This window comes from Mycteria americana, chromosome 19 (genome assembly GCF_035582795.1).
Source record: "Mycteria americana isolate JAX WOST 10 ecotype Jacksonville Zoo and Gardens chromosome 19, USCA_MyAme_1.0, whole genome shotgun sequence".
Lineage (NCBI taxonomy): Eukaryota > Metazoa > Chordata > Aves > Ciconiiformes > Ciconiidae > Mycteria > Mycteria americana.
This window is the reverse complement of record NC_134383.1, coordinates 2,861,297-2,884,297: the sequence shown is the minus strand read 5'-3', so window position 1 is coordinate 2,884,297 and position 23,001 is coordinate 2,861,297. Positions and strand designations below refer to the sequence as shown.

Sequence of the window (23,001 nt, the reverse complement as noted above, 5' to 3'; positions counted from 1 at the left end):
CCATCCATCCACCTGGTGTCAGAGCAGATGTAGGGATTGTTTCCCATTCGACCGTGTCCCTGCAGCTGCAGTTGGCAGCATCGTGCCCAGGAGACTGCAGCCCCCAAAGCTGGCACGGTTCCATTGCAGAGCATGGCACAGGGCTGGCAGTGAAGGAGGATCCAGGAGCGCAGGGGAATTTTGTGAGGGACAGCAGTAAGTCAGACAAGAACCCCTGTGGAAAACCCCAGTGCTCAGTATGGAAAGGGCACCAGGGCATATCTTGCTTCCAGATCCTCTGTGCAGGAGAGCCCCATGGCTACAAACTCCTCGCAGCGATGCTGTCCAGGCAGGGGAAACCCAACCTTGCTGAGTGCCCAGCATCAGTGCTTCCACACGTCTGCCATCCACCTGCAGGCCAGCCAGACCCTGCTGTGTGGAGCAGTCCCAACATGAGCCAGTAAAAGAAAAGAACAGTCTCAAGGATTTTGCTGAAATCTGGCATTTGCCCTGCAATCCCCTGCTGCTCGGAGCATGCCGGCAGCAGCATCTCACAGACTGCACTTGAACCAGGGCCCAGCATGCCAGGATGGGGCAGAGCTGCCTTCCCCATGTCCATGCTCACTAAAAAGCAGTGGGTTCCCATGCAGGTGGGTGACCAGTGCAGCCCCATGACACCAGTGTCAGCACACCCACAGAGACAGGCCTGTGCTATGTGGCTAAGCAGCGTGCTGTGTTCCCAGCACAGCAGCGTGTGCAGATGCCCCAACAGCTATGGTCTCAGGTCTGTTCCTCTGGAGAACCAGCGAGGTGCCAAAATGCCTTCCCTCTGCAAGGGGTGTGGAGAGGCAGGTGACTTTGGAGGAATCTGGAGGAGCCACGAGACACACTTGCCAAAAGGGACCTTTTCCTGATACCAGTCACAAAGCACAAAGCCCTTCCCAGTGTCAGGGTCGCCCAATGCAAACAAACCGCTCCAAGACCTCACCTGCTTTCCAGTTCTGGCCCTGCTGGGACCCCCTTCTGCACAGTGTTACCCTGGGATGAGGCCGGGCATCCCTGGGGCTTGCATCCCCTCCTTGCACAGATGGTGCTGAGCGAGGTTCATCCTCCCTGTTCTGCTGAGACAGCCACAGTTGTGCCGGTGGAAGAGTGAGGAGCGAGACGGTGCCAGGGAAGGGCTGAGGGCCAGCCAGCTCTTCTCCTGCAGTAGAGGCTCCAGTGATGGCATGGCTGAGCCCAGCCCTGCTTTTCAGCTGCCTGGCACTGGCAGGGTGTGGGAACCTAAATCCTCCCCACTCCATGCAGCACTTGAAGGGACCAGTCACTTCTCTCCATATTGGTTGATTTTATCCTCTGGCTCAGACCCCAAAGACAACAGGGACTGAACACGAGACTCCCTGAGGTCTGAGAATACTGTCCCATTCCCACAGACCCTACCACAGATCCCCAGGTTTGAAGATCCCACCTCTGAGGACAGCATCTGAGCAGAAGTCTGAGACAGAGCCCCAAGTCCTTCTCTGCCTGCTGGCTCCCTCTCCTCTCCATGCAGACTGGGAAGCAGTGGGGTTTATAAAAAAAGGAAGAAAAGAAAAAAGAAAAAAAAAGGGGGCGTGTGTGATTTATGCAGAAAGAAAAAGGGGATGCAGCAATTTCTGTGGCTACAGCGACAGGAAACACTAAAGCCTTGTGCAACTTGGCCTATTGCATCTTTGGGCTCTTCTTAGCACTGACACACATGCTGGCCAGGGCGAGCAACCGAGCTATGTGCTGCGCTACCAATCCATGCTCTGCAGGTGTCTCTTCCCGGCTTCAGCCCCAGGATCAGGCAGCCCCAGGGCACTGCTCCCCTCCTGCCCGGAGCAGCGGGCTCCTCTTGGCCTTGCTTGGCAGACAGCTGCCTCCATGGGACTGTCCCCAGTGTCCCAATGTTTGGTGGAGGAGGGCAGTGCTGGGCAGGGGCAACAAGAGGGGATCCAAGCTCTGTGGGGTTCGGCAGTCCTGGGGGAGAAGGTGGCACATGCCAGGGCTGTACAAAACTTTTGCAATGAAGAGTGTGTGGAAAGGTTAAAACAGTTCCGAGATGTCTCAAAACCCTTCTCGACTGAGCCAGGCCTGGCTGGCACCTACCGACGCCTCCACCGCAGTCCATGACCTGCTAGGAGCACTGTGTCCATCTGCAGAACCATCTCTCACAGCAGGCCAGGCCCAGGAACGGCACCGGGGTCCCACAGCCCCTTTATCTCTCTGACTTGACTTTGTACCTGAGGACCAGGTAAGCCAGGAGCCGCAGGATGACGAAGAAGATGCCCAGGATGAGGAAGTCCAGGTAGAGCTTCGCCTCCTCCACGTCCAGCTCCTGCAGGATCTTGATGGGTTTTTGGAAAGGACAGAAGTCCTCGAGGCACTCCAGGTCCTCGCGCTCCATAGCATAGATGGTGAGAATGACACCCTCGAAGCCATACCTAGGGCAGAGCATACTACGAGAGTCACCCCATGCCCCAGGCAGCCCCATTTTCTCCCCAGCCCATGGGAGCCCAGGGCAGGGAGCTTCTGGCCAGAGCATGGGGTCCCACCTGACATAGGAGACGTAGGAACTCCACTGCAGGTAGGTGGGGATGGTCTTGAAGCTGACGAAGAAGCCCGAGAAGAGCAGGACGGGGATAGCAGTGACGGGTCCCACAAAGGTGGCCACCTGGGGAGCAGAGGCCACTGGGTGCCATGTCCCTGTCTCCAAGTACATCACCTGTGGCACTCACGCACCTGCCTATGGGCAACACTTCCCTCCACCCCTCCTTGTTGTGGGACCCCCTGCAACTCTCCCCTATAACAGGCACATAACAGGCAAAGCTGGGGCCCCATCTGACCTGTAGGGAAGTGGAAGCAGCTCCAATGAGAAGCCCAAGGGACTGGGCCACCAGGGCCGTGGCAGTGGCCAGGGCAGAGAAGAGGAGGAAGCGCGTGGCTTCGGGCGGCTGGCCTGTCATCCAGTACACAATACTGCAGTACGCGATGGGGCAGATCACCTGGAGAGAGGCAAGCAAAGAGACTGCTCTGCTGGACCCGTGGCCATCGTCACCCCACAGACCCTCTCTGGGGGATGGAGGGCTGCAGGGACCCCTCAAAGGCCAGCCCGGAGTATTGGGGTAGCCGGGCAATTGGCTGTGCCAAGGAAGGCACATCAGCATTGGGGCCACACTTTAGTCCAGCCGAAAGCTCACCTGGAAGGGCACATCTGCCATGGTCTTTGCCAGATAATAGGCTTTCAGGCTGTACCAGTAGTTCAAGTGCTCTCGCAGGAATACAGACATCTCCTGGGGGACTGCATGGAAACAAGGAGTTAGCAGTCGGCAGTGCCCTGGCCTGGGCTGCTCCAGCCCCAACTCCCACCTGCCCTGGTGCAGGCAGATGTGATGCTGCCCTGGCACAGAGCACCAGACAGCCTCCTGCCTGCGCCACGAGCGAGTGCTCAAATCTTCCCCAGGGAAAAAAGTCAGTGACCGATGTGGGAACTTTCAGCATGGAAAAGTCAGCTTGGTTGGGGTTTTTTAGGCAAACTTTTTGAGGAAGTGAAAGAGAGGCGAAGCAGCTGAAAATGCAGCTTTACAGACATTTTCTCAGCAAAAAAAAAAAATTCCAGCATTCAGCTTTGAGCCAGCAAGTACATTATAGCCAAACATTAAACAAAGGGCAAAACTGCAATATACCCAAACAGAAGTTTTCCCCCTCTTCTTTCTTTGAATTTTTTTCCTCTCCTCCCTTATTTGCCTCCTTTTGCCCAATTCATCTAGCTCCACCATGTACTGCCCAGCAGACACACTCCCCCCACAGCTGGAGCACCACCCTCTGCCCCAAGGTTTGGGAGCAGCAAAAGGGTGTTGGGGGAAGGAGGTCCTTACAGGTGAGGATGGTGGGCATCAGCGCAGCAAACATGAGGAAGAGCATGGAGAAGAAGAGAAAGCCAGTGTTGTTGAAGACTTTGCCCGCGTCGTTGCCAATGTGCAGGTAGAGCAGCCCGATCAGCACCCCGATGCAGATGTGGGACATGAACCGCAGGTGGGTCAGCACCTGCAGGTAGAGAGGGTACAGGGGCTCAGCGAGGCAGGGCCGCATCCCATGAGCATCCCAGGGGAGCAGAGGACAGCCTGCCTGCTCCTCAAGGGTAAGCCCCACTCCATCCCCCATTCAACTCCTGTCTCTGCCTGCCCCCAGTGAGCAACAGGCTCCATCCCCTCAGCCTGGGCCCAGCCTCCCCTGCCCTCACCGTGTCCCGTAAGATGCAGATAAAGGTTCTCTTGAAGAGGATGCAGAACTGTGTTGAAGTGCTGGTGGCAAACGTGTGGCTCTCGATGTGGTCCACGTCCTGCAAGACCACAGACAAGTCAGGGACATGGGTCAAGTTCGCAGCATGGGCTCTCTACTAGGATGGCACCCAAACACTCCCAGGGTGCCCCTTGTGAGCACCCCTGGTGAGAACAGGCACTGCCAGCTGCAAGCACAGAGCTGTTGCTCAAGACAAGCAGAGGCTGGCTGAACACCTCCATGCTCCCCACCATGTCCAAGGGGCTCTAGGCATCACAGGATATCCGTGTCTGTGGGGCAGAGGGGACTGAGGTGTCCCTGGGTGGGCACCCTGTTACCTGCCACTCCCTATCATTGCAGGGGGCTCCTCTCATCCCCACTCACTGTCACACAGTGTGCCGGGCACGATGGATCTGCCTTGTCAGGGCTGCTCTTCTTCTCGGCCATGGTGCACATGCCATTCTGGACGGCGCGGAACAGGACGGGGTTGAGGTCCCCGTACTCTCCTGAGGCCACCTCGATAACTGTGGAGGAGAACAGGACCCCTGAGAGGTGCTGAGCCAACCCTTGCCATCACTTTGCTCTGCCTGCCCAGACCGTGACCCCGTGGGGCAGGGGAGTGGGAGCCCAGCACAACCTCCACCCCACGATGCTGCACCACATGGCAACATCGCCCAGCCAGCACCTAATGGGAAGGGCACGGGCAGCCCTGCTCCCTGGGCAACTGGGGGGAATGCTGGGCAGTCCCTAGGGCTTAGGCACTGGGTTTGGACCTTGCCACCCTCTGCTCCTCACCACGGCCCAAGCTGGGGCAGGGGCACTCACTGAAGTCAGCAGGGTTGTGGTATGTAGGGCAGTGGAGGCCAAGACCCTTCAGGTAGGGGATGAGGTTGGTCACGATGCCTTTGAAGATGCACTGGCCCTGGCTCAGGATGTACAGCTGCAAAAAAACCCCAGGATATGGCAGGTGCAGAGCAGCCAAGGGCACTTTTGCCTGCTCCTACCCACCTCCCTGTCCTAGGGTGACACAGGGCACCCTTGCCAGACCCCAGCCATCAGGGCTGTGTGCCACACAAGCCCCAGGTCAAATGCCTGCAGCCCATCCCTCCCGTGGCCTCTCTCCTGGCTCTTGGGGCCAGAGGCACCCTGCACCCCTGAAGAGTCCTGTGTCCTAGCCTAGCCCAAACCTTGTCGAACATCTCAAAGAGCTTGGCGCTGGGCTGGTGGATGGTGCAGATGATGGTGCGCCCACCCTGAGCCAGGGACCGCATCAGAGAAACAACCTGGAAGCAGGAGGCACTGTCCAGACCGCTGTGGGCACACAGGATGGGGTGGAGGAGAAAGAGAGAGCAGAGAGATAAGGGGAGAATTGAGAGGGGGAGACGTACATCCTAAAGATGCCCCCACTTGCCTCCTCTTGTGGGCACCCTCCTCCCAGGCTGACGAAGAGCAGCATCCCTTTGCAGCCCCAGCCTTGCCGTGCCCCAGCGGGCACAGTCACATCCCACCCTCAGGTCTTGCAGCCCTGCTGGGCTTCAGAGGGTGCCAGCCACCCTGATGTCCCTCGGAAGGGGAAGCCCAGCTGGGCAGGCAGTGCTGGGGAGCCCCGGCCCCTGCAGACTCACCTCGTGGGCTCATCGAAGAACATGACCGGAGGGTTGTTCACCAGCTCCAGGGCAATAGCCAGGCGTTTGCGCTGGCCCCCTGACAGGGAGATGGTGCGGGTGTAGGAGCATTCCAGCAGCCCCAGGGCCGTCAGGATCTCGTTCACCTGTGAGACAGCCTCATTCACCATGGGCTCCCGTGGACCTTCACCACACCCTGCCACCTCCCTTCAGACCTCCATCGCTGGGAGCCCCTCACTATCTCCTGGTCCCCTCAGGGTCCTCCCTTCCCTACTGTCCCTGTCTTGGGGGGAGATGAGGAGGTCTGAGACCATCTTTCTCTGCACCTACCAGCTCCTTCTTCACCTCCTGCTTCTCACTCAGCTTCAGGTTAGCAGAGACCTGCAGGGAGAGGATGGGCAGGGAGACACGACTGTCAGATGTAGGGAACAGAATCGTCTGCACGGTGACCCCGTCCCTGCCTGGCCGAGGGCTGGGAGTGGTGGCTCAGGATGAAGGGAGCAAGAACAGCAGGATTTTGTTCCCTTGTCCTGGAGCCCTTGGAAATGCCTGATGTCAGTGTGGGCTCAGTGCCCGAGGACACAGTCCACAGGATGCCCCACAGAGCCTAGCAGGCCACCTGGCTCCCGCATTGCTCACCATCATAGCCTCCAGCACAGTGAGGTGTGGCAGGAGCATGTCATCCTGCATGATGTAGCAGGACATCTTGCGGAAGGTGCGCAGGTCCCGCGGCCGGCCATTCACCAGGATCTGGCCCTTCATGCCAGTCTCCCTGCAGGAGAGAGACATAGCAGGAGGTAGCACAGGGCCCCCAGCCCTGCAGCCCCAGACCGGCTGGCTTCCCCCCAGCCTCACCTGTAGCCAGCAAGGATGTTCATGAGTGTGGACTTCCCGGCACCCGAGGGGCCCATGATCCCAATGAGCTCCCGCTGGCAGAACTTCCCTGACAGGCATTTGAGGAGAGTCTTGTACCCTGGAGAAAGAGCAGCATGGGTTCGGCTTTCAAGACCAGCAGCGGTACAGGGACCACGATGCCATCCCAGCACCTGGGGAACCTCAGGACCTCCATGCATCATGCCAGGGGCTGCATGTGCCTGGAGACTGTCTCCATCAGCATCACCAGGGCTATAGCCACAGCAGCTGTCATTTCCAGCACGATCCCTAACCCTGGTCCTCGGCTGGCCCCGCCGATTTCCAGCACCGAAAAGGCACATACCCTGGATCATGGCAAGGACCATGGAAATCCCTGGGTCAGGGCACATAGCTGCTGAGGAAGATTACCAGGCTGCGACATTGGTCCTGGGCACGTTGTCAGATCCCAGTCCCTAGGGCCAGTGGAGAGGGGCAGCGAGAAGCAGGGTAGCAAGGGGCAGGCAGAGTCCCCAAGCCTGCTGGATGCCCAGCCGTTGCCTTCATTGGCATTCATGCTGTGATACCCGGCAGCAGCCACTGCTAATCAGACCTGGAATTATCTCTGCTTTAAACGCAGCTGATTAGCATTTTCTGGCAGAAGGAACACGATGCGTTGGGAGTAGGGAACAGGCACAGCCTCAGGCTCTCAGGAGGTGCCCCCAAAACACAGCCCTGGCAGGAGAGCAATGGTATACAGGGTGCTAGGACCGTGCTGAAACACGGACCGGGTCTGAGCATCTCCCTGCTGGAAATACGCCCCCCACGCACCCTGTGGTGGCAGCTGGTGTTGGGCAAGGGCAGCCACATCCATCCCCTGCCCACCGGCTGGGGCCAGCCTCAGGGCCAGACCAGCTCACGGTCCTAGCACCACGAGGGGTGCAGCCCCTCTGGCTCGTCCGTCCGCAGGACGGGGGGTCCGGCACCGCAAGCTCCCGGTTCCTTCCTCTGCACCCCTCAGAGTCAGGCGCCCGGCACGCAGGAGCGGGCCCCGCTGGCAGGGGGGCAGCGAGGGCCAGGAGGGGAGAGCAGGGGCCTGAGCACGACGACGGCGGAGCGAGGGTGCCCGGCAGCCCCCCCAGCGCATCCCGGCACCACGCACTCCGCTCCAGCACCGCGCATGCTGCTCACGTCGGCGCCACTGCAGCTTGCGCAGCGGTTACTTGCGTTCATTGACTGCCAGTAACCTCCTGCTTCAGCAGCGCGGGGCGGCCCGGCCGCATCCTGGGGGCTGTGGCCAAAGGCACCGGGAGCTCCCCGCCAGCTCCTCCACCTGCACCTGGCCCGCGGGAGAGGAGAGTCCCTCCCACTGCCACCCCGGGATCCCAGCACTCCTCGGCACGCTCCTCTCCGGTCCAGCTGCCTGAGCCTTTCCCGCTCCCTCCCTGCCGGGCACTGGCCCACTGGCAAGCAGCCGGTCCCCGGGACTCCTGGGTGCTACAGCACGCTCTGCCCTGGGGAGCCCGTGGTTGTACCGCGGCTCCTCTTGGGATGCTTCCTCAGCATCCCAGACAAACAGGCAGACCTCATCCTGGGGGATGGCGGGGCTGGTCCCGCCGTCTTTCGGTGCCTCGGTTTCCCTAGCTGCAGAGCCTGGCTGGGGAGAGGGTCAGAGCCCTCATCCGGCACTCCTGGATGGCAGGGCACCCCACTGAGCGGCCCCACGCCCTCGGTCTGCTCACCCCAGGGCCCTGCACATGCCTGCCTGCCTTCAGCTTCTGCAGATCGGCTCCCCCTCCATCTCATGGGGCTGCCTGATTGGCATCCCATTAACTGAGAGAGCTAATTAAAGCAGACTACCACCCACCGGCTGCCATCTGCCTCCCCTCTCCCCTCCCTGAGCTCGGCCAGAGTTGCACACAGGAAAGGGGACCGTGGCCTCAGATACAGAGGGAACCGCTGGAGAGGAAATCCCCTGCAAATCACACATATTCTTCTTGCCAGGCTCTGAGCTGGGGCACCCCTTGGGATCTCCTGCTGTCAGCGCATCACACACAGCCACCATACCCCAAACAAGAGTACTGGGGAAACGAATCCATCCTGGCTGCCCCTGAACCAGGAAGTCTGCCCCATCTCCCCCGCACAGCCCTGGCCAGAGGCTTCCCTGGGATGCGATCTGCTTTCCTCCGGCGTTGCACAGCAGAGGCACACAGCAACTGCTGCGTGACACAAATCTGCCCTCCACCCATGGGCGCCCAGCAAGGACAGCCAGCCACAGCATGGCTGCAAACAGCACCTGGCGCTCAGACCATGGGGCTGGACGGCGTGATCACCCAGCCAGCCCCCACTGCCACAGAGGACAGCAGGGCGAGCAGCTCCAGCATCTCCCACTGTGGCTCCCTGGGTGCAGCCCCGCTGCCACGCACTGAGGCAAGCTCCCGCCGGCAGGCAGAGAGCTGAGGCACTCTGTGCTTGCAGAGGCTGGGGCTGCCTGGAGCAGGAATTGGCAGAGAAGCGATGAATCCAGCACAGAGGGACATGCTGGGGACCTGGGTGAGATCAAGGCATACAGAACGGGAGAGGGATGCAATAGCCCTGCAGGTCCCCTCCCCTGCCCTTCCCCAGCCGGCAGCTCCTACCTCTTTTCCTCCACCAGGATCCTTCACGCACAGAGTAGGAGAGGTCAATGAACTCAATGTTGACGGCCGAGCGCTTCGGGAGGTGGGAAAACCTCTGGGCCTCTGTGATGTGGTTCTCTACCTTCTTCAAGTGGGTGGTGAGGAGCGGGGCATCTGGGGGGCTGGCGTGGCACACCGTGTCCTCCAGGGCAATGGAGACACATGCAGGATCCATACCCTTCTCTGCCATCCTGCTGCTCTGTAGGAAATGCACAGGGATCGACTCACAGTGGACCCCTCTCTCAGGGCCAGGGACTGCAGGGGCCAGGGACCAGCCCACAGCAAGTTCTCTCACACCCTTTCCTGCTGGCTCCAGGCCTCACTGCCCACCTCTGCCCTGTGATACACTGCCCAGCTGTGGTCTGGCACCCACAGCTGGATGGCAGGATGGACCTGGCCAGGGCAGCCGAGCTGGCACCAAGGGGCTCCTCCTAATTCACGCACCTCCTGCGGCTGGGCCCAGCTTTGGCAGCAGAGCTGGCAGGCTGTTCATCTCCCCCAGCCCCACTGCTGCTGGGCTCCCTGCTGCGCTCCTGCCCACCATGGTGGGCGCAGGATGGGAGATGGGAGAGCTGATGTTCTGCCCTCAATGGGGGACACCCAGCTGTGCTTGGATGTCCCTACGGGCTCACCAGGAATTACCCCTACCTGGCCTGGCCAGGGCTCGGGGCACACAGGTATGGGGTGCCAAGCAAGCAGACTGTTCCAGCCAGTTCCTCAGACAAAGCATGCCGTGCCTCACCCAAGCTCCTGGGGTAGAGCAGTCCTGCCTAGATTAGACCCTCAGCTAGTGCCCAGGGTCCCCGTGGGCTTGCTGGGACAGACTTAATAGAACAGGGAGGGGGCTCCACTAGTAGCAGTCCTTCTCTGCCTCCCTTGGCTCATTTCACCTTCCTGGTTCTTACCAGCACAGCCTCAGAGACCAGCCCAGTACCTAACTGGGGCCACTATATGATGCTAATATGCACACCTGCCCAAACACTCTCCTGCTGGGCAGTCTCTTCCACCTGCAGTCCTCCCCACAGCCGGCTGCAGCAAGGCCAAGCTCCCCATGGCCCTGCTTGGCTTGAGGACTCTCTGCGGTGCTGGGGGGGATGTTGAGCCAAGCAGGGTGGGGAGCACGCTAACCCCAGGTCCCACTGCGGCACCACAGACTGGGAGGGGGTTGGGGACCCCCACGGCACCGGCAAAAGGAGCCTGAGCAGTGCCTGAGCAGGCTGGGCCCAGCACCCATCTCGCCTCCAAGGCTACAGTCCTGACGCTTCGCTAACCTACATCTCGCTGAGGCGCAGGCTGCAGGCAGCTCCTTGCTACAGCTGCAATGCACACACGCAATCCCCTGAAAGGGGAAGCCGGCTTCGCGAGGAGCTGCACCGAGATCTTCCCAGCCCTCTCCCCGTTGCAGACGGGTCCCTTTCAGGGCTGGAAGCAAGCCAGCCCCAGCCCTGGGGAAGAAGAGGTGGGAACGAGGGCTGCGGGATCCCAGCGCTCAGATCCCCCGCTCAGCAGCCGCGAGGTGTGGGCCACACTTGGCACAGCGGCTCCGCCGTGGCGTGCAGCCCCAGGGTGCGGGCCAGCGCGAACGGGGGGCTCGGGGCGGCACCAGGCACCAAGCGCCCTCGGGCTCACCTTGCCTCCTTCGGCTGGGCGTTACAAGGAGCGCCAAATCCCGCAAGCCGCTCTCCGCGGCTTAGCCCAGCCCCGAGGCGAGGGGTGGGGAAGGCAGCTTTGCCGAGGATGTTCTTCCTTCATCCCGGCTCCCCGGCGGCCCCCTCCGTCCCCGGCCGCCGCGGGCGCCCCCAGCCCCCCACCGCCCCCGCAGCCCGCCCGGCCCCCGCCCCGTCAGGGGAGGGGGCTCCTCCGGGGAAGGGGCTCCCGCAGGCTCCCTCCGCAGGCTCACCTGGCAGGCTGCGGGCGCGGCGGCTCCTCTCCCGGCGGCAGCGGCTGTGCCCCGCCGCCGCTCTGCGCCCAGCGCCCGGCCGTGCCTCCGCCGCAGCGCCCTCCGCCTCTCCCTCCTCCGCAGACAAAGGGGCGATGCCCGCGGCGCGGGCTGGGGGACGGCGCCGGGCGCCCCGGCAGGACAGGGAGCGGCTCGGCGGCAGCCGCCCGGTCCTCAGCGCCGGGACCCAGGCTGGGCGCTGCCCCCGCGGGTCCCCACCTGGGGTCTCCTCCCCATCCCTCCGCAGGGCTAGGCTGGGCAGCGGGCTGGGCTGGGCTGGGCTGGGCGGCGGGCGGGCGGGCAGGCAGAGCTGGGGGGCGGGGGGGTGGTGTCTTCGCCCCTGGCCCAGCAGTGGCTAACAGCCCCCCGGGCCCAGCTGCCCGGCGCTGCCCCTCTCTGCCAGCTTTGTCCCTGCTGCTGCTGCTGCTTGTCGGGGCGGCAGGATGGGCTGCCCAGGCAGGCAGCACTGCCAGGCAGCGAAAAATCCTCTTAAAGGGACCGGCCCTATTTCCTCTCCCCGCAAGCCAGAAGGCCCCGAGCATCCCCAGCCCACAGTCTTGGTGTTTGCCAGCCCTGTCGCCGCAGCCCCCCCAGCACCGCTCCCCGCTGCCTGCTGCTGTTCGCATATGGGGAAGAGCCCACTGCAGCTCCCTCTGTTGCCCCCTCAGCCCAAAAACCCGGCGGGCCCAACAGCCCCTAAGTCCACTCCACCCGGGCTGCGCCTGGCCCCCACTCAGCCCTGCACTGACCTGGGACAGGGGCCACACCACCGCACAGCCACCTCCATGGGGGTACAAGCTGGGTGAAACTCGGGCTGCAACACAGAAGACTGCCTGGGAAGCCCATGCCAGGCATCAAGAGCCAGGGCTGATGGGGTTATAGCTGGCTGCAAAGGGCCTTGATGGAGGGTGCCCCCCCCCCAAGGCTTTGCCCCCAGCACACGCTCCCCTCCACAGCTCATCACAGGGGACCTGCCATCCACCTGCACCTCCACCCTCCTCAAGCACCACGCCTGGCTCCATCCTCACTGTTACTCACAACTCTCACCCACCACAGCACTTAAACATGAAAGACATATGGAAATGAACGGCACTAACAAGAGTATTAATTAAAAAACCATCTGTTGAGCCAAGGAAAGCTTTTCCCTCCCACAGCCAGCCTTGGGCTGGGACAGAGCTTTGGGCAGTGATTTGGCTCCTTGGCAGAGCAGGATACAGCCAGAGAAGAGACTGTGGGGCAGGGCAGCCTACAGGCAGGGGGAGGGCACAAGGAAGTAGTCATGGAGCCAAGTTCCATATGGAGGTATTAAGTCATCTCCTCACGGAGCAAAAGGCATGCCAGACCCTTCCCATTTGCTCAGCATTCAGCACCCTGACTCCCCTCCCCAGGGCACTCACCGTTAGCAGGTCTCAGCCCAGACCCCCTCTGCACAGCGCAAAACAGCCCTGCTTCCCTACAGGTGGGCACAAGCAGGGTCTGGGAGTGAACCCCCTTGATGCTAAAGCCCCTTCCTTCTCAACTGCTCGAGGCTGGGTCGGGAGCCCTTGAGCCCAAACTGGTGGTCATACAGCAACCACCAGCTGCTGCAGTATCCTATTATGGACTCGTTTCAAGGTGGAAGGCCAGCAGGGGTGGGAGTCCAGTGCCCAGACAGGCTTGGTGGCCAGTGCCATGGGCACATTCAGCATCCATCTGGTCCCCACCTAGGACCTTCCTACAGTGACCTTGACCATAGCTGTGTCCCTATGGTGGCTCACATGTCCAGGACAGTATCAGTGGCAGAGGAAGCCTGTCCTGACTCTGTCATCTATGTCCAGGGCTCCGGGGACAGAGCAGGCAGCAGAATCTCTTTGCATGACTGGAAAACTTGCGGGATTTCCTGTAAACATATTTTTAATTATCCACAGAGGTGCTGCTGGTCCTCCAGCTCCCCTGGCAATCCCATCACACATGCTCCAGACCACCTTCTCCTTCCCTGTGGGAATAAAAATTCTGGCTTTTCCATTGCTCCTTCAGAGGGAGTCAGGGCGGTCCCCAGGGAGCACAAGGCTGTTCCTGGCTGGAGCCAGGTACCAGCGTCAGCATGAATGCAACCCACTGAGCATTGCCTCAGTGAGAAACGAAGAGCCTGTGGGGAGAAGAGCCTGGTCAGAAACCCACTCCTGAGAAGAGAGGTGGCATAGCACAGGGTTACAGCAGTGGCATGATGGCTGCTCCTGCCAAGGGCCACATTAATTTCAGCTGTGCACAGGCTAACAGGGCCCATGGTAGGCAGTGAGAGCCCACAGCCCCAGCTCCCTTCTCAAGTGCCTGGAAGAAGTCATTGTGGGCACACACTCCAGGTCTTTTTCTCCAGCTACAGGACCAAAGAGGGCCCTGCTGTGCTCAGGACACCCCCCCCTCATATCTCCTTACCCATCTCAGCTGCAGGGCATCAGCTACCATGTCTCTTTGTGGCCCCAAACTGCTGGCAGAGAAGGCCCTGGGGAAAGGGGTTCTCAGGGCAAGACTGTAGACCCGAGGAAGGAGCATGCCCTGCAGCCAGTGTGTGGACCAGGCCATGGGAAAGACTTTGCACCTGGGAGCTGAGACCTTCCCCGTGCCTCAGTTAACTATCCTGGCCCCAGTGCTCCCAGGGAGGTTGTAGGGCAGCTTGTCCCACTGTAACACTTGATTCCTCAGCAATGGGTGGTGCAGCCCTGGCCAGGCTGCTCTGCCCTGCAAGCTCTGCCTGTGGCATGGGGATAGCAGGAGGTCCCACACTCCAGCTCTGCCTGGCAGCTGCAGCAAGCACAGAGGGCAGATCTACCTCTTAGGCCAGGGCCTGACCCGTGTGCAGCAAATACCTGGCAGGGAGAAATCACAACCTCCAGCACAGATGGGATAGATACTTCTGCAACATGCACAGGCACACATGCTACCTCCCCGCTAAAAGGGGATATGAGCCTCCTCTAGGAAGCAGCCAGGCAAATGGAGGCCTAGACACCAACGCCCCCAAGCCCAGCTGCAGGAAACACACTGCAGCTCCCCAGCGCCTGCTGCTCACAGAGCATCCCCTGCCACTGGAGAGTCACAGGATGGGGCCAGGCAGGAAGGCAGCCCTGCGAGAGAGTGAGTCCAGAACATCTCTCCTCTCAGATGACAGCCTTGGGATGGATGGAGCTAATGGAAGGAGCACAGCGATGGAGACACATGGCAAAGCAGACATTCAGGGTGGAAGCCTCCCTCAGCATGGGGCTAGCGGCCACAGTCCCAGACGGCCCAGCTCTACCCGGAGGAAGCTGTAAGGAGAGCAAGAGCAGCAGATTTTGAGCTGTTTGGCACCTCCCAGTTCTCAGTGCCAACCCTTCCCACGAAACAGTGAGGCAGGCTCTTACCAAAGGTGGGCAGCCGCTACTGGGACTCACCGCACGGGACGTGGCAGTCGCACTCGCAGACGTCGCAGCGCAGGAACCAGCGAGCCCAGCCTGAGTGCTTGGTGACACAGGCTGAGATCTTGATGCAACCACGGTTGAGGAAAGCTCCCAGGTCGGCCTGGGTGCTGCAAGATGAGGAGCACCTCCCGGTAATATCCCGCTCGCTGATCTCGATCCGACCTCGCAAGCAGATCCCTGCAAGAGCAGGGCCAGAGCACATCACAGGGTGCCCACCAGCCCTACAGCCCTCCTGTAGCAGGCTGGGGGAAAAGAGAGATCAGAGCCGTGCCTGCAACCGTCCCACCTGCTCCCCATACGGGCAGGGTGCCCCCTTGGGCTCAGTATGACACCCAGCGGTACTCACGGAGGCAGGTGGGCTTGGGGGTCCAGTGGCCGTTGGACTGGCAGGCGCTGGCCGGGTCCCCCAACAGCAGGAATCCAGGCCGGCAGCTGTAGCGCACCACTGAGCCAACCCACCAGTCGTTGCCGTACACTACCGAGTTGAAGTCCGCTTCGGGTCGCCCGCAGTTCACTGGGGACAGGGAGGTTCCCATGGGCAGCACGGGGCTAGCACCTTGTGCAGCCTGCTCAGCAGAATGGCAGCCCAAGGGGATGCACCCAGACAAGGTTGTGGGTCCTGGGCGAGGACTAGGGTGCTAGGCAGGCTCTGCAGGTGCCCCAAGCTGCGTCCCCTTGTGGCCCAAGGACCGGGCTGCTGGAGAGATTCCATGCATGCGTGTGTGGCACAAAACCTGTCCTCCCCAGGCTGGCTGCACCAAGTCCTGCAGCCATCCCCAGGGCCCCCCCAGTCTCCCCCCTCTGGCTGTACCTCGGCAGAAGGACTTGTAGCCCAGCCAGCAGCAGCTGCCGTTTCCGCACTGGCTCCTCTTCAGCTCCTTGTGCTTCCCCTTGCAGCCCCCCAAGCAGATGGGCGCTGTGCCAGACCAGTAAGTATCCAGGTCTCCTGGTGCCGCAGGGAGCAAGGCAGAGCAGGGCTGGGCTGGGGGCTGAGGACCACCCTTCCCACCAGCTCCCCAGACCTGAGAGACCTGCAGGGAGGTGGTACAAGCCCAGCAAATGCTCATCTTAGCCCACCCCCTGACCCCTGCTGTGCTGAGGAGTGCATCCACTTGCAGCCCCCAGCTCTTCTGCAAGCCAGCTCCCGCTTCCCCCGTGCCAAGCCTCAGCACAGGGACGTGACAAAAGCCTTGCTCCCTGCTGGGGAAGACTGGTCCAGCCAGGTGCCAGCAGCTCTGGGGCACCCTGTAAGCCCCTCTTCCCCCAAACACCCTGTTACCTTCTGGGTCCTCGCAGGAGACCAGCGTGGCCAGCACGGCGAGGAAGAGGAGGCCCAGTCCCATAGTGCACACTCTGCCCTCCTCCCCTTGCCCCTCAAATCAAAGGCCCCCTCTCTGCTTGCCTGGGAAAAAGTGAACTTAGTTTCCATACACACAGGACAGGGGATGCTGTAGAACATGGGGGAAGGGAGGAAACATTCCCTTTAATGCCAATCCTCTCCCCAGCAGATAATCTCTGGCAGATTACCCTCCCTGGACCCAGTGTTTAAAGAGACAACTCATCTCAGCCACCACAGCCTCACCTCCACTCCCAACACCTAGCACTCATATCACGCAGGAGTGCCATAGTCCAAGATAATGCAGCTACAGCTTTGTTAGCAGAGGCCCGAGGCCCATATGTTAGAAAGAGGGCCAAGCTGGAAGTGCTGCGAATGCAAGCCTGGCAGGAGGCCCTTCTCTCAAAGGTGTCCTCAGCCCAGCTCTGCCAAGTACCAGGGAGCAAGGGCCAGACAGGGGCAGGGAATGCTGGGCAAGGCCTGGCCACATCGCATGCCGGCAGCCCAGGGATGCTCTTCCCAGAGCTAGCAGCATCCTCCTGCACTGCGCGTTGTCAGGGCTGCTGGGACAACCAGCTGCCTCCTACCCTGTCTCACCTCGAGTACAAGGTGCCCAGCGCACGGCCCTAGCTGCGTTTCACTGGCCCACGGGAGGCACTCTGCACGCACGCCCCTGGAGAGAGCAGTATTGGGGTGCAGGGGTGCACACTGCCCTTCACACGTAGATCCAGCCCCAGGAAACGTTCCCACACAGCCTGCAGCAGGCAGCTCTGCCCACTTCATCCCTGCTCCTCACGCAGCCCCTGCGTACAGCAACCGCAGAGCGCACTGCTGTACCCTCACCCAGGGCACAGGCCTGAGGGGCTGCTCTCATCACGCCATCCCAAGGGCACGGCCACAAATCACACCCACAGTGTTTGTAATTAGAAAGCGAGCAGATGGCCAAGGGTTTAGCATAAAGTGATTTCCTCCATTAACCTGGAATTCCAACAGCTTTTGCTGAACTGCTTGAGAAAGGAAGCGAGGGAAAAAATCAGCATCCAGCCCAGGAGATCAGCAGGGCGCCTCCCCACCTCCATACACAGGGTGGTGAGGGCCCGCCTGTCACTCCAGGGACACCAGCTTCACACTGTCCTCATCCAAACCACTCGAAAAAGGGCAATCTGGCTCTGCTCACAAGCTTAGGCTACTCTCTATATTCAAAAAGTGACATTGCAGGCAGCCGACATTCATGCCCTGAAGGAGGCAGCAAAAAATCAAACCCGCATCAGGACAGCAGGGAACAAGAATGCCGGAGCTAAACCCGTCCTTCCACTGCCACCTCTGGGGACGTGGAACAACACACTCTACAAGGCAGTTGCCAGCTGCACCAAGTGGCAGCACGTAGGACATCTCAAGAGATCCTGGATGCTCTTCAGTGCCCGCCTCCCACACTGCAGGCTCTAAGCAACTTGGTCTCATCCTCTCACAACATGCCACGGCTGGCAGGGATGGGGCTGAAACAGACACCAGACACTGGTTGGCCTGGCAGTCTGACTTTTATTTGTCTTGCCAAAGTACACTTTGCCGAACCAGGAGACCAAACCCCAATGTGGGGAGGAAACCCAGGGAAGTACAAAAGCAGTAGGAAGCTTGCAATCCCCAGTGCTGCTGGGTAGCAGTAGCCTGCGAGGGATAGCACCTCCAGCACTCTCGTCCCAGAGATCAGTGCAGTGCAATGGGATCAGTGGTACAACCACCACCAACAGCACCAGCTGAACAACCTAGGAAAGATGATGTGCAGGGAAGTGCTGATGAAGGCAGAAGTGGAGCATGCCATCCCTTGGAGAACAACGTATGAATGGGGGAGAACAGGCCTGCTAAGGGCCACACATCTCCCCAGGGAAGAGGCTTCAGCCACAGTGTCTGCTCAGCACACCATCCAGCCTGGCGAGATCCTAGCTGAGGACCGGGCTCAGCAAGGGCTGACAACTTGGCTGCACAGCAGCAGGGACCACATCACCAGTGAGTGACCAAGAGGGGAAGGCCTGTGTCAGGCCAAGGCCAAACCTCCTGGAAGGGTGGGAGAGGCTTGCTAGTCCCTAATCCCCAAAAGGAGAAGACAGATAACTCTTTCCAGCTCAGATCACTTGACCCACAACTGAGAGACCTGTCCTTCCCCTCTCCCCATGCTGACCAGAACCAGCAGCCAGTGAGGCTGGGACAGCAGAGGGGGAAGTTAGCCAGCTGCATGTAGCTGAAGACAAGCTCAGCCCTCTCCCACAAGCACTTCCCAACCTCCCCCAATAGCACGTCCCATGGAGGCCCAAGTTTTCCTCATACAGAGAGGCAGGTGAGCACCTCACACGATCTGGATGCCCAGCTCCTCAGCTGTCTTCTGCAGACGGTCCATGACATTCTCCTCCAGCTCCATAGCCAGCCCACCGGGTGCTGCCACCTGCTCTGAGGATGTGCTGGCCATGACATAATACACAGTCTCACTCTCCCCGTGCTCGTTGGTCCGGTTCACCACACGGATGATGGGGTTGGCTGGGGTGCCGGGCTCTTGCTCCGACGACAGCGCTGCTCCTGGGAAGGCACTCGGCTGTGCTGGCTCAGGGTTGTCAGCAGAGCAAGGGGCCGGGTGCAGCGGGGCCGCTTGCAGCTCAGCGATACTGTTCTCCACCAAGGGAGCCTCTGCCGGGGCCTCCAGAATGATGCCCTGCAGGTTCCCCTCACCCTCAGACAGCACTACACACTCAGTTGAGCCATCCAGTGCCTCCCCCCGCTTCTCTCTGTCCTTCAGTAGCTGCTCTGTCAGTTCCACGCTCTCATAACGCACCAGCTGCAGCCTCATGTAGCCATCCTCATGTTCTTTGTACCTGAGCAGAGATAGACAGGGGTGATGGAGCCAGTCACACTGTAGCCCCTTCCCAAGAGACAGGCAGCAGCCCGAAGAAGCAGCCAAGGAAAGGGCACTACATTCTAGGTTCCAATACCCAGGGCTACATAGATGATACCAGGCAAGTAGGATAAAAACCCTTTAGTCCCTACCCCTAAAAGCCCATCCATGTGGCAGCTTCTGAGCTTTCTGCCAGGCCTCTATCATCTCCCAGGCTCATCTCCTTCCACCACTCTGTTTCACTGGGAGCATTTGAAGTCCATCCTCTTCCCCTCCCCAGCTTTTAGGCTCTGGAAACCCTTTGGAGTTTCCTAGAGAGGGTGCAGCAGAGTCATCTGTCAAGAGATTGATCTGCAGCAGCTTGCTCTAGAGTGGGACACCTGGACCTGGCCCCTGCCAAGCTCAGAAGCATCCCACCAGATGCAGCTGTGATGGCACCACTGCTGCCCTTGCCCCTAACTTCTGACCCACTGCTGAAGCTGCCACCCAGCACTGCTCTGTCACTGTGCCAGATCCCACCAAATGCTTGCTGCTCAGTGCCTCCCAGTTACTGGGAAATGGGTCTCGAGCACATTACAGGCAAACAACAGAGACCAAGCACTGCCAGGTCTCTGCTCCAGCAAGACGCAGGATGCAGCTCCAGCTGTCTCTTGCACTAGAGAGGAGGTAGTGAGGAGCTAAGGACAGGCAGTACCTGAAGCGAGGATGCCCCGAGGGCCATTTAAACTGATGTTTCTTCCTGAGGTGGACAGTGAGGTTGTTTCCACGTGTGAAGCACTTGTCACAGACATGGCACTTGTACCGGGGCTCTGAGTCACCCTAAAGGGCAGAGAGAGGGATGTGAATACCCCATGAGCCTGATCAGAGGGCCTGGTACTCACGCATGTGCATGGAAAGAGGAATCAGGTTCTCTGAGAAGACTGACATGACATATCATTGCAGCAGTAAGACAGGAATGCAAGCTGACCTCACATTCCTACAGCCCTGGTCAGCCTAGGGCACTTCACATGACTTTAGCTTTTTTCCTCATGCTTCTGTACAGCATATTGCACTTAGTAGTTCTCAGCCTCATCGGGGGAGAGTACACAGCAGAATAGCCCTCTGCTCCCTTCCCACCTCATGGACTTTCCGGTAGTGCAGTTTGATGGAGCAGAGGGAACGTGCAGTGAAGCTGCAAGCCTCAAACTCGCAGCGATAGGCTGGCTCTTTGCTGTGCGTGTCCAGATGTTTCCTCAAGTCAATAAGATTCTTGCAGCTAAAAGGAAATGATAAGGGAACAAAGCTGAACGCTGTGTAGCACATACACACACACGTGCCTCGGGGTGCCTCTCCATCACCAGTCTGGGAAGACTGAAAGCCCTGGTCCTCACCTGTAGTCACAGTAGTCACACTTGAATGGCCGCTCCTCGCTGTGCCGAAAACGAATGTGATTGCGCAGGGAGGAGGGCAGTGGGCACGTCATGTCACACAGAGGGCACTTGTAATGGTTCACTGTGTGAAAGAATAGGTGGAAAACATTGCCACAAAGCAGGGGAGAGCACACACTCTTCAGAGCCTCAGTTGGGAGAAGGGACCTTTACTTACCATGGTTCCTCATATGGTCACGGAGCAGCCTCTCTGTGGCAAACCTCTTGGAGCAGTGAGAACACTGAAACCTCTGCTCTGCAGCATCAGTACCAGGGAGAAAGGGGACAGGGTGGTGAGAAAAGAGATCAAAGCAGAGAGAACAGCACAAAGAGCAGCAAGTGAGAAAACGAGGTAGTCCCAGTGGAGCTGGGAACCCTCCTCTCCACGCAGAGATAGCAGATGCTGACTACAAAGCTAAACAAACAAAAAACCACTTGCAGAGACCAATCTGCCTCCCCTTCACACAGCCTCCTTGTACTGCCAGTGCAGGAACTGGGGAGCAACCATCGTGCACATAAACGGCACAGCACAAGGGAACTCAACAAGCAAATTCCAGTGCTGCTGAAAGAGCCCAGCCGCTGCCTTTGACTTCAACCCTAGGTCCCTACAGGAGGAACAGCTCTGGCTGCAGCAGTGTGACCCCTGTGCAGCCCTGTCAGCCTCCAACCCTCCTGCCTCTGCAAGAAGACACTTCTCAGAGATCCACCAGTGTCCGAGTTCCTAGTCATCAGAGAAGCCAGGCTGTTTCCAAGCACGCCCGTGCCCTTTACTTGCAGAGAACAGGCAGCTCTAGCAAACCAAATGGCCCAGCCAGAGAACTGCTCACAACCCACTCCTCCCCTGCTCGCAGGAGCTTACGGTCCAGCGCAGTCTGACGGCGGATATGGTCAAAGAACTTGGTGTTGTTGGCGAACATCCCCCCACAGGTAGGACAGGCCACCACCTTCTCCTGCGTGTGGCTGCGTAAGTGCTCCCGCAGTTTGCAGCGCCCCTTAAAGGTGCAGTCGCAGTCTAAACAGAAACAACATTAAGATCCTTCACACATGGGCCACGATCCACAACCTGACTGAATGGCAGGCTTCTTGCTTCTGTTTTGACTAGCAAGGATCACCTCCCTGCTCCAAAAAGCCCACAGAACAGGGTCACAGCAGGATGGGATCACTAATGTACAAATGGCACGGGCCGCCCCCGCAGTGCAAGCAGCTAAGGCAATTGCACAAACACAGGAGAGAGAAATTATTGAAAAAATTAAACTGGAGCCTTTTCTTCTAGGTACTAATTAAATATAAATGAAAAGTTCAATATTAAGCACTCAACTAGATCCCCTGAAGGAAATTCTACAGGAATATTTCACTGTTAGGACCATGCACACATATTTTTGAAGTTCAAGAGGCTCTCTGAAACTCTGCCAAGAAGTGTAGAGTTCTCCTGTACAACATTTGCAATCTGGCCCTGTGCAAAACTCTCTAGAGAGGCCTTGCATGCACCCACTAACCTTTCCAGCCACAGAGGACCACGTGGTTCTCCTTCCCTGCTGCCTTGTACTCCGAACAGAAGCTGTGATCCTCCACGTGCCGATAGAACCACTCGGGATTATCAAATGATCTCTGTTGGGGAGCAGGGACAGACAGAACAGGTTGAAAAGATCAGCACAAGCTGGCCCCAGCCAGAGCACAACAGATGCTTTCACACAGGTACAAACACAGCCAACAGGCAGGCATGCAGGTGAGCTGCAGGACAAAAGCAGGTCTCCTTGCCTTGGCTGCTACATCACAGATAATACAAAGGAAAGCGAAACGGGGTCCCCTGTTCTCACCTCACAGTACTCCCACAGACACAGAAAGTTCTCCTGGATCTCAGGGATGATATTGCGGCTCTGGAAGTCCAGCTGGCAATGGCTCACATCTGACTGGCTCTGCAGGGCCCGCAGCCCCCACTGCTTCAACTTGGTGTGATAGCAGTGGAAATAGACGTGGCGAATGAGGTCAGCTGAGCTCTCTGGGGAACAGAAACCGCATTCCTGCCACAAACATGTGTATTCCTCTGCAACACAAACAGGAGATACACAGGCCATAATGGTCTGATGGAAACTCTCCAAGTAAAGCTCAGCATCCCACAGACAGAGAAACACCATGGCGTTTTTCACGCGATTCCAGTCCTGCAACAGGCAGCGCTGCTCTCCTCAGGGAGAGGAAGATTCTCTCACAATGAAATATCTCAGAGAAGAGGGAGGGCTCACGAGCCGCAGTGGTGGAGGCTGCTAGCTCCTTACCGAGAGGGTCCACCTCGTCCCGGTGTTCCCCGGGAAGGTGCTGCTGCAGGTGCTGGGCCACATGCTCGCAAAACTCCTCCATCTTCGAGGCCACGTAGGTGCACACCTCCCACTCGCACTGCAGCACCAAGGCCTCCTTGCCGCCAGCCTTGGCAGGCGGCATGGCCGGGGCCGCCGGCCCTGAAGGGCAGGGCGAGACCCAAGAGCTCCCCTCACCGTCGCGGTCACCCACTGCCCGAAACCGGCCCGGGGGCTCTCCCGCAGGCCTCGGCAAGGGCAGAGGCGGCCCCGCGCTCCCG

General features: G+C 59.4%; 3 protein-coding genes across 5 annotated transcripts; all 3 read right to left on the bottom strand.

Annotated features, from left to right (window-relative positions):
* Nucleotides 1–11,800, bottom strand: ABCG4 (ATP binding cassette subfamily G member 4). The gene is made up of 15 exons (XM_075520992.1): nt 11,334–11,800; nt 9,395–9,632; nt 6,762–6,879; nt 6,546–6,678; nt 6,237–6,287; nt 5,907–6,052; nt 5,469–5,592; nt 5,107–5,221; nt 4,666–4,805; nt 4,244–4,342; nt 3,879–4,047; nt 3,201–3,301; nt 2,847–3,005; nt 2,556–2,674; nt 1–2,444 (listed from the first exon to the last, which is right to left on the bottom strand). The coding sequence occupies exons 2-15, from the start codon at nt 9,621–9,623 to the stop codon at nt 2,219–2,221; spliced, it is 1,929 nt and encodes a 642-aa protein (XP_075377107.1). The 5' UTR covers nt 9,624–9,632; nt 11,334–11,800; the 3' UTR covers nt 1–2,218.
* A 976-nt stretch (nt 11,801–12,776) lies between these two features.
* On the bottom strand, nt 12,777–16,968 carry LOC142418838 (uncharacterized). Of its 3 annotated transcripts, XR_012778407.1 has the most exons (5): nt 15,618–16,968; nt 15,153–15,320; nt 14,750–14,983; nt 14,419–14,653; nt 12,777–13,500 (listed from the first exon to the last, which is right to left on the bottom strand). XR_012778407.1 is itself a non-coding variant. In XM_075521216.1 (4 exons), the coding sequence occupies exons 1-3, from the start codon at nt 16,147–16,149 to the stop codon at nt 14,766–14,768; spliced, it is 918 nt and encodes a 305-aa protein (XP_075377331.1). In that variant the 5' UTR covers nt 16,150–16,968; the 3' UTR covers nt 12,777–14,653; nt 14,750–14,765. The 3 variants fall into 3 exon arrangements, 2 of the variants coding, with proteins under 2 accessions (XP_075377331.1, XP_075377332.1); XM_075521216.1 differs by having other exon boundaries at nt 12,777–14,653; XM_075521217.1 differs by having other exon boundaries at nt 12,777–14,653; nt 14,780–14,983.
* A 596-nt stretch (nt 16,969–17,564) lies between these two features.
* On the bottom strand, nt 17,565–23,001 carry HINFP (histone H4 transcription factor). The gene is made up of 9 exons (XM_075521215.1): nt 22,703–23,001; nt 22,247–22,473; nt 21,926–22,037; nt 21,289–21,441; nt 20,608–20,685; nt 20,394–20,514; nt 20,140–20,278; nt 19,718–19,842; nt 17,565–19,003 (listed from the first exon to the last, which is right to left on the bottom strand). The coding sequence occupies exons 1-9, from the start codon at nt 22,863–22,865 to the stop codon at nt 18,484–18,486; spliced, it is 1,638 nt and encodes a 545-aa protein (XP_075377330.1). The 5' UTR covers nt 22,866–23,001; the 3' UTR covers nt 17,565–18,483.